The sequence below is a fragment of the Schistocerca nitens genome, chromosome 2 (assembly GCF_023898315.1).
Source record: "Schistocerca nitens isolate TAMUIC-IGC-003100 chromosome 2, iqSchNite1.1, whole genome shotgun sequence".
Lineage (NCBI taxonomy): Eukaryota > Metazoa > Arthropoda > Insecta > Orthoptera > Acrididae > Schistocerca > Schistocerca nitens.
The window spans coordinates 611,726,388-611,744,041 of NC_064615.1; the positions used below are offsets into that span (position 1 = coordinate 611,726,388).

Consider the following 17,654-nt stretch of genomic DNA (forward strand, 5'->3'; position numbering starts at 1 on the left):
CGTGAATTAACCCTTGGTAGCCAGCATTTTGTGTGTCACCTCTCCTTCACGTGTGATACACAAGCAGTAGTCGGACACCATGTTTATTCCCCTGTGACCGTGATAAAGATGTTCCAGCGTTTAAGTTCCTGATAGAAACATTCACCGTGTTCTTCAAATTTATCAGCCTAATTGTCCTGAAAATTGTCTAGGTGTGGCATTAGATAATGTAGTTTTAGGAAGACCTTACATCCTGTCTGGTTAAACGACTGTGGCATATCTTCTACTGTTTCCTTGTAATCCGGCTGCCTATTTTGGCCAAGGCAACGATGCACAACAATTTTTAAACTTCTCCAAGCTTGCTGTTCTATTTCCGTCATTGTACTTTCAAAGTGCTCATCAGACATCAGCTTACATCTATCTGGACAACAAATACCCCTTCTTTCAACTTTGCAGCCAACGGATTTCGGAATTGCCTACACAGACATTGGAAACAGTTCCCTGTTTCGTCCAAAGCTTTCACATACTGCTTCATCAGTCATAATTTCGTGTGCAGTGGAGGCAATAAAATGTATCTGCATTATTAATCAAATGCTCTTTTACAATGTTCATCAATCTCTCTATCAGCTTTTTGTTGTTAGGCCACTCTCTCCTATTCCAGTGCTTATGGTATCCTCCACTGTCCCATTCACACATACAGCAAGGCAGCTTGATGTACCACTTTTGCCGGCTGAGAAGAATGCCAGTCACTTTAAAGCACGGGCGGCCAAGACTTCATCTTGACAACCGTGCCCTGGCAGGAGTGCCATAGCACTCAGCCTCGCTGCACACCTCCCTCACCGCCACAACACGATGTCAGAGTGCGAAGAGGGGAAGAATGGGAAACTGCCTTTAAATGGCAGTGCAGCTTCACTGCATACGACTTGGTTTTTATATGTCACATTCCTCAAAAACATAGGTCAAAAAAACAAACAAATATTCAGTATCATTTAATTATTTTTGCCCCGTTGAAGACATACTATAATTTTTATCTGGTACTGCAAACTGTCACAGACAATTTCATAGGTTTTTGCACTCATGTTGCCACATAATCGTGACTTATTTAGTTTCATAATTGAAAAAAAGATCGTTCACACATATATATTGATCGAAATACTGTAGTACGTTTACAACCTCATTATGGAGACGTGGAAACTCTACCTGAGGAAAGCAATGTAGATGTCCTAAACAGTTTTAACGCACATGGATTTGTCTTTAAAATGGGAATTACCTTGCAGATCAATCAGTTATATCTGCATGTGCACAGGGGCGATTTCAACTGACATGGCAAACGGTCTCGAAAACGGGTGTAAGACTGGCGTTGCGCTGAAAACGTTTAGGAAACTATCATTATAATTCTATCAAGGCCGCAACGAATTCTCCACACTTCTCGTTATCTTTAGCGACAGTGAGCTTAGGGAACTGACTGTTTCTCAGAATGTGTCCCTTGTACTGCGCAGTATTCTTTTGGAGTGCATCCCCATCACCTGAGAAATAAGTTGTTTCTCACCTTACAATAACTTACTTTGGCAGTGTGGAGTCGAGTCCATTTAAAATGCAAGGCCTGCAGTCAATCCCGCATGTTCTCAAAAATGGTTCAAATGGCTCTGAGCACTATGGGACTTAACATCTGTGGTCATCAGTTCCCTAGAACTTAGAACTACTTAAACCTAACTAACCTAAGGACATCACACACATCCATGTCCGAGGCAGGATTCGTACCTGCGACCGTAGCGGTCACGCGGTTCCAGACTGAAGCGCCTAGAATCGCACGGCCACACCGGGCGGCTCCCGCATGTTCTAATTTTAGCTTCTGCCCTTCATTTCTCTTCACAAATTAAAGAATAGCGAGTTTTAAATCGAAGAATCGTTCCTGTCATGCCCATTAACTTAGCCAACGTGCTACTCAGGAATATATAAAGTGTCCATACTCTTTGTTCAGTCCCATCGAAAATTGTTGCAACTGACAGTAGAATAATGTATCCGGCTTCAGAAATCTTACTGTTCGTACCAAAGAACTCTTACTGGTCATACCACCAATTTCTTCACATGCTGCATGCTTGCAAATTTAGACAAAGAACGCTTCTTGATGTACAGAATAATGAATCCAGTCTGTCGATCGTTGTAATTTTTCGCTCGTTCATTGTCAAGTAAATTCTTTCTGAATTGTACCGTAATGTCGTTCCATAGCAAATTTGCAGTATCTGTCTCTATGCGGCTGCGTAATATATACTGAGAATTCTCATTTCTCTCTTCTGTCATTCCCATTCATTTATAAAGGCTTGGGACGATAGATCGTTAGCCTGCGCCTATTTGTGTGAACAGCCACGGGACCTGTGAACGTCCTTCGTACCATGAACAAATAGCAAAGCGTAAACAGCCATCCTGTCGAACTGAAGAGAGTTGCGACGACCGAAAAATTCACACAGCCGTACTAAATAAAATATGACGCCGTAACGGCTACTTCCCGGGAAGAACCGAGCAAAGCGGAGACAGGCCGAGCCTCGGCTCGCACACACGGCCCACGTGAAATTTGGCACGCCATGGCTGGCCATTACTTAAAGTTTTCACATGCAAGCCACTAGTGTTCTTCATATGTCACATTTTGAGAGAGTACTTTCGTGGTAGTGTACGGGCCTTTTAAGTGTACCAAATACGAAGCTAGAATTGATGCTAGCTAATTTCCAATATGTAGCAATACTGCTTTCAAATCTATACATAATCTCCATTGGTTAGTGTCGTACTTTTGATCTCCCACTTTCATCACTAATCCGGCGATGTCTTTGCAGAACATTATTAAACAATCTTCGACAAAAAATTCCTTAGTGTTTCTATCATGATTCCTCTACACTGAATATGAAGTACTATGTGCAAGTAAACTATTTTCCCTGAGACATGACCCCTGAAGTTGTGTTGCATCTTTTGAGAGTCCCAGGCCCTTCACAAAATTGTTTAGTTCTGTTTGGGTAAGAGATTTTGGGTTACTATTAATACCACACTCGGAATACTTTCATGATGTGCCTCGAATTCAGAGACTTCAGATGTATGCATTAATGATGTTGGAGAGGGGATCAGCAGCTCTGGACCGTGAGCAACATCACCGAATCTAAGTTCAGATGCAAGATTTCGTTCATGTTTCTTTTGTTATATTGCGCTGCTTTCGTCACACAGTTGTAACAGAGATGTGATTCCTCTGTTTGCTCTGAGAATACTGAAGTTCAGACACTTACTTGTACCATCACTCCACTTCCTTAATTGTTCCAGCGATGTTTAACACACTATGTGCAGAGCAAATGATTTTTTCTGATCTCCAAGCTTTGTGCTGAAATAAGCAAGCTATGATTTCCCCACAAATTCTGTTATTTGCCAATGTATTGTACGTGTCACATAATGTATCTGAGCTATTTGCACACTGCCTTCCCAACATTTCGATCACAGCTTCAATGATATAACACCACTCACAACAATGTGCGTAGACACCTTCTTCTAGTCCTCACACCCACTCAGCTGTTGATTTCTGCAGCGATAATGGAACTTCAGCTTTGAAGTTCATCTTCCCTGTCTGCTTCACCATCCAACAGGCAAACAATGTTGCCACATTTATCTAAAATATTCTCCTAAACTCTCATTTGTATAAATTACTCTCAATAGTAAATAGCCTGCAGTAGGTTGGAAGGACAGGTAGTTGTGAAGAGAAAAGTGAGGGATATAGAAGGAAACTGATCTTATTTTCATGTTTGAGACTGCCAAATTAGTAAAGAACACCACTTACTTTGTGAACACCAGAACCCGTGTTGACTTGTGTAATGAAATAAGAAAACAGACACAGAATTACATTGAACAGCTTATTCTGTGAACCTTTTTTTGAGTAGGCTTACATTTAAATTCATGTAAATTATTTTTCTTTAGAATTATGCATATGGTAATCTTTTTTCCATGTGATGTTGCTTCCCCATTTAATACAGTGTTATTTTGGGCTGATGGATAATACCTTCAGCTGCTAATGCGAAAGTATCAAGTTCACTCCATGCCTTTCTTAATATTTTTAAAATAAAAAGAGAAACTATAAGGTGGAACTGATACTGAGACCTTCTGACTCTAATTATCTGAATGATGTTGTGCAAGACACAGTTGCAGAAGGTCTAGCATTTCTATTACCATTGTGAATGGAGAAGCCTGTTACACAACCTTGTTGTTCATGTTGTGTGTTAATGACTTGGCAGATAATATTAACAGTAGCCTCAGAAATTTTGCTGATGATGCAGTTATCAATATTGAAGTGCTGTCTGAAAAATTCTACAGAAATATTCAATATGAGCTAGATTTCCAAGTGGTATGAAGACTCACAATGTGCTTTAAGCATACATGTAAAATTATGCACTACACAAATTGAAGAAAAAAAAAGTGTTAGCCTACGCCTACAATATCAGTGAGTCGCAGTTAGAATCAATCAACTCATACAAATACCCGAGTGTAACAACTCTTAGGGACATGAAATGAAATGATCACACAGGCTAAATCACAGGTAAGAGGTCGGCGGAAGGTGCACATGCCCGTCGACCTGGGACCGGACCGCAGCGACGCACGGATGCACGCCAAGACCGTATGATCCTACGCAGTGCCGTAGGGGACCGCACCGCCACTTCCCAGCAAATTAGGGATACTGTTGCTCCTGGGGTATCGGCGAGGACCATTCGCAACCGTCTCCATGAAGCTGGGCTACGGTCCCGCACACCGTTAGGCCGTCTTCCGCTCACGCCCCAACATCGTGCAGCCCGCCTCCAGTGGTGTCGCGACAGGTGTGAATGGAGGGACGAATGGAGACGTGTCGTCTTCAGCGATGAGAGTCGCTTCTGCCTTGGTGCCAATGATGGTCGTATGCGTGTTTGGCGCCGTGCAGGTGAGCGCCACAATCAGGACCGCATACGACCGAGGCACACAGGGCCAACACCCGGCATCATGGTGTAGGGAGCGATCTCCTACACTGGCCGTACACCACTGGTGATCGTCGAGGGGACACTGAATAGTGCACGGTACATCCAAACCGTCATCGAACCCATCGTTCTACCATTCCTAGACCGGCGAGGGAACTTGCTGTTCCAACAGGACAATGCACGTCCGCATGTATCCCGTGCCACCCAATGTGCTCTAGAAGGTGTAAGTCAACTACCCTGGCCAGCAAGATCTCCGGATCTGTCCCCCATTGAGCATGTTTGGGACTGGATGAAGCGTCGTCTCACGCGGTCTGCACGTCCAGCACGAACGCTGGTCCAACTGCGGCGCCAGGTGGAAATGGCATGGCAAGCCGTTCCACAGGACTACATCCAGCATCTCTACGATCGTCTCCATGGGAGAATAGCAGCCTGCATTGCTGCGAAAGGTGGATATACACTGTACTAGTGCCGACATTGTGCATGCTCTGTTGCCTGTGTCTATGTGCCTGTGGTTCTGTCAGTGTGATCATGTGATGTATCTGACCCCAGGAATGTGTCAATAAAGTTTCCCCTTCCTGGGACAATGAATTCACGGTGTTCTTATTTCAATTTCCAGGAGTGTATATACATCTACATGATCATGATTCACAGTTAAGTGCCTGGCAGATGGTTCATCGAGCCATTTTCAAGATCTTTCTCTACCGTTCCGCTCTTGAGCAGCACGCGATAAAAATGAACACTTAAATCTTTCAGTGCAAACTCTGATTTCTGATATTTTATTGTGATGGTCATTTCTCCAACAAAGTACAAGGGTAAGTCAGTTATTATCTGCAAGGTAGTTATAAAATTTTCTTGTGATCAAACAAGAAACTTACAAGAACATGGTGTCAGAGGCTTTCTGGAAACCTGAAAATCAGCCTGGCTCTGTGAGCAAGGAGTCACCAACTCAGCGTGCACCTGAACATTGCAATCACAGATGGTGGAAATATGCACTAGACAGTTAATAAAACACAGAACTGTGCCAGATAAATACATAGACATGCTTGAGATATGACTGTGCCAGCCCATAGATAAAAATGGTACCCTCAAATGTGCTTGTGCATTAACAAAAGCTACCACTCAATTGACGGGCTAATATCTGCAAGTGGTTCTTCAAACACAAGACTCTATACAGAGAATAGTTGCCTGAATGGTCACACATCAGATGAATTCGCAGTTGCAAATAATGGCCATCGGCTGTACAATTGAGTGATGACAATGAAAATTTGTGCCGCACTGGGACTCGAACCTGGATTTCCCATTAATCATGAGTGGTCACCTTACCATTTGGCTATCTGTGTAGACCCAAACTTCCATATGTCATCAGCCATACGTACATTGTCAATTTTGCTTGATAGGTTCCCGGGAATTACGCCGCATAATATTGTAGAAACCGCACAATATTTCAGCGAGACAACTGCCCGCCATCTTCAGGTGCTACTGTCGCGTCGCTTTTTTTTTTCTTTATTGATTTTTAATTCCCCCCGAAGGGGGCGGGCTGGCAGCAGCTTACTACACTGCTCTACAGCCTTCGCGTCGCTGAGAAGCTCGCCAATTTATATGCTGGCTTTCTAGAACAGCGCAGGCGCCAGCGGGGCATAACGTCATCGAAGACCAATCGTAGACAGCGTCGAATACCAGAGCCCTCTGCTGGAGAAACGGGTCGCGGTCTGCGGAAGCGCGCCGCGGAGCGGGAAATGCGGCCGGGAGCGACGGACCCCGTTCGCGCGCGCGAGGTGTTGGCGCGCGATTTAAGCATCTGCGCTAAGGCTTCCCATCTGCGTGGCCACTTCCCCACCGCACAAGGAACTCCTTGAAAATCAGTCAGCTAATCTGTAGCCTGGTAAAGGAAGCCTTTGAATTGTCAAATTACTTAAGCAGTGCTGCGATATACCAATAATTTCAGAGTCAATATCTATAAGCAGTTCACTAACTTTATCTCTAATACCTCTTATATTTTGATGAAATATGCTTATTCCTTCTCTACTTGAAAATGTGATGTCCTCTGTAGGTGAGCCCTCAGTTAGAGGGACTTCCTTTAAGCAGGTTTACCTATCAGCTGACTTCAATCTAAAAAAGATGCAGCTCTAACACAGTCACTGCCATATCGTATTGAATGGTCACAGGTTTGCTTGAGTCACAGGATAATCTAATGAAAATGCTGAAAAATTTAAACTGCAGATGCCTGAACATATGTCTCAACTATCCTACAAAAGCATACTTACAAAACTTCAACAATCACTAATAAGTATCAAATCTAGAAATATATTGCAGGCCCTTATGTATCAGTCTTGTAGGGACTGCAACGACAAGATTATCTTATTACAATATGCACAGAAGTGCTTAAGCACTCACTCTTCCCACACTCCATATGTGAATGGGACGGCAAGAAGTCCATGTAACTTGCACAGTGGGAAGTGTCCTCTGCCATGCACTTCACAGTGGTTTGCAGAGTATGCATGTCAATGTTGAATGTGGTTTAGACCCTGCACTGAGATACTAGGTGACTGTTGTACACAAGATGGGCAAAAGACAAGATCTGAGAGCATTACAATCAGATTATTGTTGCAGAGCCATGAGATGCTTGTTCTTCAAAGTTATGCCAGGCTTTTCATAGAATAAGTGTCCAGAGTATACCCCAGATACAAATATTCAGATAAAACCTCTGATGCCAGTGAAATTTCACATATGGCTGATAGGTACGGCATCACTCGCAAGGATTCTGATAGTCTGCAATGTAGCTGTCCACATGGTGATTGAATTAAGGTCAAGAACAAAGTATGGAGCCTGTTATTGTGTTGTGGTCTTCAGTCCAGAGACTGGTTTGATGTAGCTCTCCATGCTACTTTATCCTGTGCAAGCTTCTTCATCTCCGAGTAAATACTGCAACCTTCATCCTTCTGAATCTGTGTAGCGTATTCACCTCTTGGTCTCCCTCTATGATTTTTACCCTCCATGCTTCCCTCAAATACTAAATTGGTGATCCCTTGGTGCCTCAGAATGTGTCCTACCAACTGATCCCTTATTTTAGTTAGGTTGTGCCACAAATTCCTCTTCTCCCCAATTCTATTCAGTACATCCTCATTAGTTAACCTGATCTACCCATCTAATCTTCAGCATTCTTTTGTAGCACCACATTTCGAAAGCTTCTATTCTTTTTTTGTCCAAACTATTTATTGTCCATGTTTCACTTCCATACATGTCTACACTCTATACAAATACTTTCAGAAAAGTCTTCCTGACACTTAAACCTATACTCAATGTTAACAAATTTATCTTCTTCAGAAAAATTTTCCTTGCCATAGCCAGACTACATTTATATCCTCTCTACTTCGACCATCATCAGTTATTTTGCTCCCTAAATAGCAAAACTCCTTTATTACTTTAACTGTCTCATTTCCCAATCTACTTCCCTCAGCATCACCTGATTTAATCTAACTGCATTCCATTATCCTCGTTTTGCTTATGTTGATGTTCATCTTACATCCACCTTTTGTGACACTGTCCATTCTGTTCAACTGCTCTTCCAGGTCCTTTGCTGTCTCTGACAGAATTACTATGTCATCAGCATACCTCAAAGTTTTTATTTCTTCTCCATGGATTTTAATTCCTGCTCCAAATTTTTATTTTGATTCCTTCACTGCTTCCTCAGTAGAGAGATTGAATAACATCAGGGATAAGCTGCAACCCTGTCTTACTCTCTTCTCAACCACTGCTTCCTTTTCATGCCCCTGACTCTTATCACTGCAGTCTGGTTTCTGTACAAATTGTAAATAGCCTTTCGCTCCCTGTATTTTACCCCTGCTGCCTTCATAGTTTGAAAGGGAACATTCCAGTCAACATTGTCAAAAGCTTTTTCTAAGTCTACAAATGCTAGAAACTTAGGTTTGCCAAATGCTAGAAACTTAGGTTTGCCTCTGCTTAATCTATCTTCTAAGATAAGTCATAGGGTCAGTATTACCTTGCGTTTTCCAATATTTCTACAGAACCCAAACTGATATTCCATGCGGTCAGATTCTAGCAGTTTTTCCATTCATCCATGAAGAATTCGTGTTAGTATTTTGCAGCCATGATTTATTAAACTGATAGTTCAGAAATTTTCACACCTGTCGACACCTGCCTTCTTTGGAATGGGAATTATCATATTGTTCTTGAAGTCTGAGGGTATTTCACCTGTCTCATACATCTTTCTAATCAGGTGGTAGAATTTTGTTGTGGCTGGCTCTCCCAGGCTATCAGCAGTTCTAATGGAATGTTGTCTACTCCTGGGGCCTTTTATTGACTTTGGTCTTTCAGTGCTTTGTCACATTCTTCACACAATATCATTCCTCCCATTTCACCTTCAACTACATCCTCTTCCAATTCTATAATATTGCCCTGAAGCACATCACCCTTATATAGACACTCTATATTCTCCTTCCACCTTTCTGCTCTTCCTTATTTGCTTAGGACTGGTTTTTCATCTGAGCTCTTGATATTCAAGACAGGTGGTTCTCTTTTCTGAAAAGGTCTCCTTAATTTTCTTCTGGGCAGTATCTATCTTACCCCTAGTGATATATGCCTCTACATCCATACATGTCCTCTTAGGACATTTGTCCTTGCTTAGCCATTTTACTCTTCATGTCGATCTCATTTTTGAGATGTTTGTGTTCCTTTTCGTCTGCATTTTTATATTGTCTCCTTTCAGCAATTAAATTCAATATCTCTTCAGTTACTCAAGGATTTCTACTAGCCCTCGTCTTTTTACCTACTTGGCCCTCTGCTGCCTTCACTATTTCATCACTCAAACATACCCATTCTTCTTGTACTGTATTTCTTTCCCCTGTATTTGTCAATCATTCCCTAATGCTCTCTCTGAAAATCTCTACAGTCCCTGGTTCTTTCGGTTTATCCAGATCCCATCTTGTTAAATTCCTACCTTTTTGCAGTTTCTTCAGTTTTAATGTACAGTTCATAAGCAATATATTATGGTCAGAGTCAACATCTGTCCTTGGAAATGTCTTACAATTTAAAACCTGGTTCCTAAATCTGTGTCTTACCATTATATAATCTGTCTGAAATCTTCCAGCATCTCCAGTCCTTTTCCATGTATACAACCTTCTTTCATGATTATTAAACCAAGTGTTAGCTATGATTAAGTTGTGCTCTGCACAAAATTCTAGCATGTGGCTTCCTCTTTCACTCCTTTTCCCCAGTCCATATTCACTTATTACTTTTCCTTCCTTTCCCTACTATCAAATTCCAGTCTCCCATGACTATTAAATTTTCATCTCCCTTAACTGTCTGAATGATTTCCAATCTCCTCCTCATCTGTGGGAGTAGTTGGAATATAAACTTGTACTACTGTGGTGGGTGTGGGCTTTGTGTCTATCTTGGCTACAATAATGCATTCACTATGCTGTTCATAATAGCTTATCCCTGCTCCTATTTTTTTTATTCATTATTAAACCTACTCCCCCAATACCCCTATTTGATTTTGTATTTATAACCCTGTATTCACCTGACCAGAAGTCTTGTTTCTCCAGCCACCGAACTTCACTAATCCCCACTATATCAAACTTTAATCTATCCATTTCCCATTTCAAATTTTCTAACCTACCCGCCCAATTAAGGGATCAGACATTCCACACTCCGATCCATAGAATGCCAGTTTTCTTTCTCCTGATAATGATGTCCTCCTGAGTAGTTCCCACCCAGAGATCTGAATGGGGGACTATATTACCACCAGAATATTTTACCCAAGAGGATGCCATCATCATTTAACCATACAGTAAAGCTGCTTGCCCTTTGGAAAAATTATGACTGTTGTTTCCCCCTTGCTTTCAGCCATTCGCAGTACCAGCACAGCCATTTTGGTTAATGTTACAATCCCAGATCAGTCAGTCATCCAGACTGTTGCCCCTGCAACTACTGAAAAGGCTGCTGCCCCTCTTCAGGAACCACACTTCTGTCTGGCCTCTCAACAGATACCGCTCCATTGTGGTTGCACCTAAGATGTGGCTATCTGTATCACTGAGGCATGCAATCCTCATGAACCATATTCAAAAAATCTCTTCACCTCGAGATACAAAGGTTGGTATCCTTGGTGACTGAATATGAGACATAAGCATGAATGCAGAAGTACCACTATTGCAAATGCATTTAATATGGCCACCAGGACACGGAATATGTTGGTATATGATGTCAGCAGATGAGTGTAAAATGTTGCATGAGGTAACGAATCTTCTGATGTAAGATAAAGTTTTTGCTCATGTAGGTGCATGGAACATTTTGCATCATTCTTATTGCCCTTCACAATATGTTTGTGTGGTGGTGTTGGTGATGATAATGATGATGATGATGATGATGATGATGATGATGATGATGATTTAGTATGGCATACTGGCTTGGTGCAGGTCTTTCAATTGGACGCCACTTCGGTAACTTGTGTGTCCTTAACCTACCCCAGTTGTCCAACCTACAGTTTAACATGGGATCCGAACCACATGCCATTTCTGGCAGTTCCTCACATCACTGAGATGTGAAGGCTACGTTAAAACGTAGACTGAAAAATCCAAGGTTCAACTGAGATTCAGTAGTGTGACCCCTTGGTGTCCAGTCAAGTGCTTTTCTGCTGGATTATCAGTTCTAACATTTGTGTGATTTTAATGCTCAACAGTAATTTTACTACCTTGCTCCATAGGAATTTTGATTCAGCAAGACAATGTATCATCCAGCAACTTGTGGCTTGTGGTGGTCATGCATCTTGAGAGGCTATTTGCACCTCAATCCAGATTCAATTCCCTTTGTAAAGATAAGTTGCTGAGAAGTGGTAATTGTTGATTGTAGCTCATCATTGCTGTGTCTTGTGTACTATGTGCTTTTTGCCACTGGCACTATAAGAAGAAAGTGGGTACCTGATGCTAGTGGTGAATTTTCTGTAATAAGGTGCTCATTGGTGTACTTGTATCCATGATTTTGAGTCAAGACTGTGAAAGAGGTGGTGGAGGCACAAAAAGGATGTATCTCTACAGATACATTAGTCAGCATAACAAATAAATATGATAGGAAAACTGAGTACAATCTATTTTTCTATCTCTACCTAAGTCACATTATTGTGTAATGCTATGATACTGAGTATTAAATCAGTGTTTATGATTGTCATTTAAAAATTGAGGTTACATGTGAACTGACATAATGAGGTATGGGATACACTGGGTTTCATTAAAGTGAAATGGATTTTTGTAGACAGAAATCGTGACATTTTTTTTGATAGGGGTTTTACTAATGGTGACAAGTATTGTGAGACCATTACTGGGCCGGAACAGATTACTCACAGCAGGTTTCATTGTGATGTGAGACTGGAACTAGGAGAAAGATAAGGGAATAGTGGTGTACATAACCAGATTTTGCAGAAACACATTTAAGGAATATCAACTTCATATTAAACTGTAACTGACAGAAACACCTCAGAAAACACTACTGAGGTACTTAAAACATAGTACAAAGTACTAACAAATATGCATCTATCTAGCAAGTATGCATCTAATTAGTGAGTTGTGGAGTGCGCTGAATAGGTAGCTTGTGCTCAACAAACTATTGTGCTCCTGCTATTAACAATCTAAACGCCGTTTACATTATCATTACTTTCAGTCACCCATTACATTTAAAATACAATAATTATGCAAAAACATTCAAACTAGAAATGTTTTGCACAAGGTGGAAGGCTATATGTACAAACAGAATGAATAACAAATACCAGCACATTACAACAGATGGTGTACCCTCAGACCTGGAACAAGTACTTTACCTGCTGGAAAGAGCCATTTTGACTTCAAGTCTGTCTTAGTTCAGTTGTTCTAAACACACTCTGTGTTGAGAGATTGGATAGGACATTGGAATGATAACATGTGACTGCATGTATGAACATCTCTCTACACATTCCTTTCTTTGACTCAGGCTACAACACACAGCTTAGTCAGTCACTTCAATGCAAAAAGTTTTTTTTTTTTTTTTTTTTTTTGTGATGGGTTCTGGAATTGACATGGATTGCTTATAAACCTGTACATATGATGGATTTATTATAAATGGGTAGAAAATTTCTAAAATGATATCATTTAAATGTTCAGTGACTTCTGACGATAAGTAACTATATGTATAATAAATTTGAGCTAATATACTTCCTAAAATTTTAACTGTAAAGAAACTTATGATAATGGAATAAATAACTGTAAGTTGACTTTTTTCAGGAAGGTGGCATCAGAGCACTGTATCGAGGATTTGTACCAACATTATGTGGTATGGTCCCATATGCTGGATTCTCATTCTACTGTTTTGAGAAGCTGAAATACCTCTGCATGAAATACATTCCTAATGTAACTTGTCAACCGTGCCCTCGCAACACAGGTATTTGCAGCACAACTTCCAATTAACTTTCATGTAGACTAATTGGTTTGATTTTGGGATGAGGAATGATATGTAAATCAATATAAAAAATAAGATGAAGAAAGAAAATACAGGCATATGTGATATTTTTGTATCACAATCATAACATACTGTTTGACTGAATTCTGACCTCTAGAAATATTTTGAAGATGTTGCAAATTCTTTCCAAATTGCAAGTGTATGTTTATTTATGGCAGTCAGCATTCTGAGACATCTGTATCCCTTCTGTTGTCAAAAATAGAGCTTAAATCTGAAAAATATTAAATTTCTGTAGAATTACGTACCCAGAATCAACTTTGGTGTCACATTAGTTTCACAGTGGCCAAGATGTTATAATATTTATATAATGTTATCTTTCTTTAGGTAACAGCTGTTGGCTGCACAGCATTGTTCAATGAGTTATTTTATTTTAAAACCTTTTCATTATAGCATTTACCAGATAGCAGAAATAACAGTTTGCCACTGTTTCTCTCTCTCTCTCTCTCTCTCTCTCTCTCTCTCTCTCTGTGTGTGTCTGTGTCTGTGTGAGCGTGTGTGTGAGACTTTCACCAGTCAATTGCAGAGAAACAATTTTTGTAATAATACATTTTATTTGAAATGAAATTAAATTTGTGACTAGGTGGCCTTGTTTTGGCTGTGCCAGCAAAGCTCTTATGTGGAGGTTTAGCTGGAGCTGTGGCACAGTCAGTGTCATACCCACTGGATGTAACAAGGCGTCGGATGCAGTTAGCAATGATGAATCCAGATACACGGAAATTTGGGTTTGTAGCAGAGCATTGATATTTATGGGTCAACTTCACTTTGTAGTTTACTGCATGATGCAATGTATTTACTAATTGAGACTAAAACATTACTTTTAATTTCATAATTATATACAAATATTTGTCAGAAATGATCACTTCTATTATACTGTAGAGGTGTATGTGAACGATAAATAATAGGGATAAAAGGAATGTATTTGGCAGTTTACAAATATCGCATGACCTTTGTAAAATTTTAGCCACTCTTTTTGTATAGCATTTATGTTGAACATCTTTTTCTATACAACTTCTTCATTGACACCATTAAACTGGAGATATATAGAACTTTTTGAATAAGCTATTCTTTCAAAAAAAAATGTTCACTCTCAACTGACTTAGTATACTGTAAAGGTAACAGTGAAAGTGAACTGACAGAAGAAACATGTCACTTAAGATTCTGAGGTCAATATTATTTCATTAAATTGCTCTTTGCACAGTTTTTAAGGTACTGTCATTACTTACTGTTGCTGACATTTTTTACTCTGTGGGACTCAATGGAAAGAAGAGAAGGAGAAGTATTTTAAATAGACATTAATGTAGAAATATGTAAAATAAAAAAGTAGTTCTCACTGATGTCCAGATAATATAATTGCTGGAATGGATATTTTGTAAATATTTGTGTTATGATCATATAAGACTGGTGTAAGTTAGTATCCCATTACTGCAGGCATAAAATAAGGATGTGGGAAATGACTATACAACAAAAAGTGGAATAAAGTCTTAGGCCATGGGAGCTAATGAGTATCATATTCACACGTATTAAAGTGCCATTTTTCAGTAACTGACTGAGAAAATAATAATCCAGCAGCTCTAGCAGGCCCCTAACAGTGATGTTTCAAATTTCATTAAGCAGTATGATTAAACAATTAAAACAGTTGGAGCCAGAATAGTAGACCATTTGGATCACCAGGTGGGGACAATTCAGGAGGGTGCTGTCGTTAGAAAAACAAATCTGACATTCTATGGGTTGGAAAGAGTATTAGGTTACAGAATTTAAAAGGAGAAGTTAACAGGTTGAAGTTAGATATAGTGGGAACTAGTGAGGTATGACAATTTGACTAAGAGGACTTCAACTCAGTTGGGTAATGCAGGAATAGGTCTAATAATGAGCAAGGTAAAGAACTGTGAACAGCATAGAGAATAGATCATAACAGCCAAGATGAGACAAAAGCCACAACCAAACACAGATCAAAGACACGTATGCTTACTAGATTTACAAATCATGAAGAGATTGGAGAAAATGTATGATGAGATAAAAAATTAAATTAAATAAAAAAATACTCAATATGTCTAAAAGAGACAAAAATTTAATTGTGATGGGACACTGGAAGTCAGTAGTAGGTAAAGTAGTAAGAGAACATGGACTGGAGAAAGGGATGAAATGTGAAACAACCTAGTACAACTTCATATAGAGCAGAATTTAGTAATTCCTGTTGCTTTGTTTAAGAATCAGGAAGGAAAGTTGTAAATTGTGGAAACAACCTGGAGACACAAGGAGGTTTCAGATAGAGTAAAACAGATTTGGAATTAAATTTTAAGCTGCAAATCATGTCCGAGGGTAAATGTGGAATGCAGGTTCAAACTGCAGAAATTTCAAAAAGGTAGGAAGTTAAAGAGGAGCATCCTGGATAAATTAAAAGAATCATTGGCTGTGGAGAGTTTTGAAGGGAGCATTAAACAATGATTCAATGAAATGGCAGAAAGGAATACAATAGAAAAAGAATGGGTAGTTTTGAGAGATGAAAATGTAAAGGTGGCTGAGTCTAATTGTTTCCTAACATGTCAAAAACTGGACATCTAATGTCTTATGATTTGAGCTAGTTTCTGTAGGCATGACTGCTCATGACTCATTAGTATTCAATCACTTCTCACAGAGAGAACATATTGTTCTTGTGCATCACCTCCTAGGAGCACCCTAGCAGTTTCCAAGGATGATCTTGAAGAGTTTGCCACCTTTATTTTGGCATTTTCCTTTATAGACAGGTGTACGTCTTGATATCAACTCTCCTTTTTTAACAACCCCGCACCCAAAAATACTGAAGAGGAAGTAGTACACACAATGAAATTCTCACTGTGGATTGCCGGTGCCTCTAAATTCTTCACATAGTGTATACTACAACTTTAAGAAGTAGTGTGATCTGTCCACACCAGGGATGGACAATAGTTCTGGTGTGGGGGGCCACTTTGTGGAGGCAGAGATTATCGGAGGGCTGCACCTTTTAAAAAGAGTTGCATGCATTAGTTAACTTTGTCTTTCAGGGAACATAATATTGTGTTATAAAAATTCTGACTGTCTTAGTGGCCCACAAAACAAAATCATTAGTGGGTCGCATGTGGACCGCAGGCCATTATTTGACCACACCTGGTCTACAGATTGTTGTAATGAATGGGTTTATTGGATAACCACATATAGGATTTGGAGTGTACGTGGTGACATGTCTATTAAATTAGACTAAGTGACCTTTTGGCAGCTGATAGCCAAACATTTAGAAGTTTGTTAAATGAAACATTCTTTTGATATGTGATCTTAAGAGAAGAAGAACTGTGGTAGTTGTCTATGCGCTCTTCAGTCTGAAGATTGATTTGGTGCAGCTTTCTATTATAGTCTGTCCTGTGCAAGCTTCTTCATTTCTGCATAGTTCCTGCAGCCTACATTCATTTGAACCTACTTCCTATAACAAGCCTTGGTCTCCTTCTGCAAATTTTAGCCACCCCACTTCCATCACCACATGGACTTCCTTGATGCTTCTTTATGAAAGCTGTCAATCAATCCCTTTTTTTAATGAAGTTCTGCCATATATATATCTTGTATTTCCAATTCAGTTCAGTATCTCTTAATCTGGTATTCATTTGAAATGCTTCTATTCCCTTCTTGTCTGAATAGTTTATCATCCATGTCTCACTATCATACAAGCCCACACACCTGACAAGTATCAAGTACTTGCCTTTAATTTTAACAAATTTCTCATTTTCAGAAGTGCAGAAATGCTTTTCTTGCTATCACTAGTCTGCATTTTATTTATCTAGACTTCAGCCATTGTAAGTTATTTTTCTCTTCAAATAAAAAAAAAAAACTCTTCTACTACTTTTAGTGTCTCATTTCCTAGTATAATTTCATCAGCTTCTTCAGATTTAGTTAGACAACATTCGTCCACCATTGATTTACTTTCATTGATATTCATCTTATAACTTCTTTTCAAGACACTATTGATTCCATTCAATTGCTCTTCAGAGTCATTTGTTGCCGTTTAGGGAAATACATTTATCAGCAAACCTTGAAATATTTATTTCTTCTCCCTGAAATTGAATTTCCTTCCTAAATTCCCCCTTGGTTTTCCCCACAACTTGCTCAGTGTACAAATAGAACAACATCCGGGATACATTACACCATTGTTTCACTCCCTTATCAGCTATTGCTTTCTTTTCATGACCCTCGATG

General features: G+C 39.7%; 1 protein-coding gene across 1 annotated transcript in view; it reads left to right on the plus strand.

The window, feature by feature from the left end:
- The window catches only part of LOC126236695 (graves disease carrier protein-like), a 179,255-nt gene that overhangs the window by 118,936 nt on the left and 42,665 nt on the right, over positions 1–17,654 (plus strand). The window contains exons 5-6 of the mRNA XM_049946198.1: positions 13,220–13,376; positions 14,035–14,176. Of these exons, the coding sequence (XP_049802155.1) occupies positions 13,220–13,376; positions 14,035–14,176 (299 nt within the window). The remainder of the gene's footprint in view (positions 1–13,219; positions 13,377–14,034; positions 14,177–17,654) is intronic.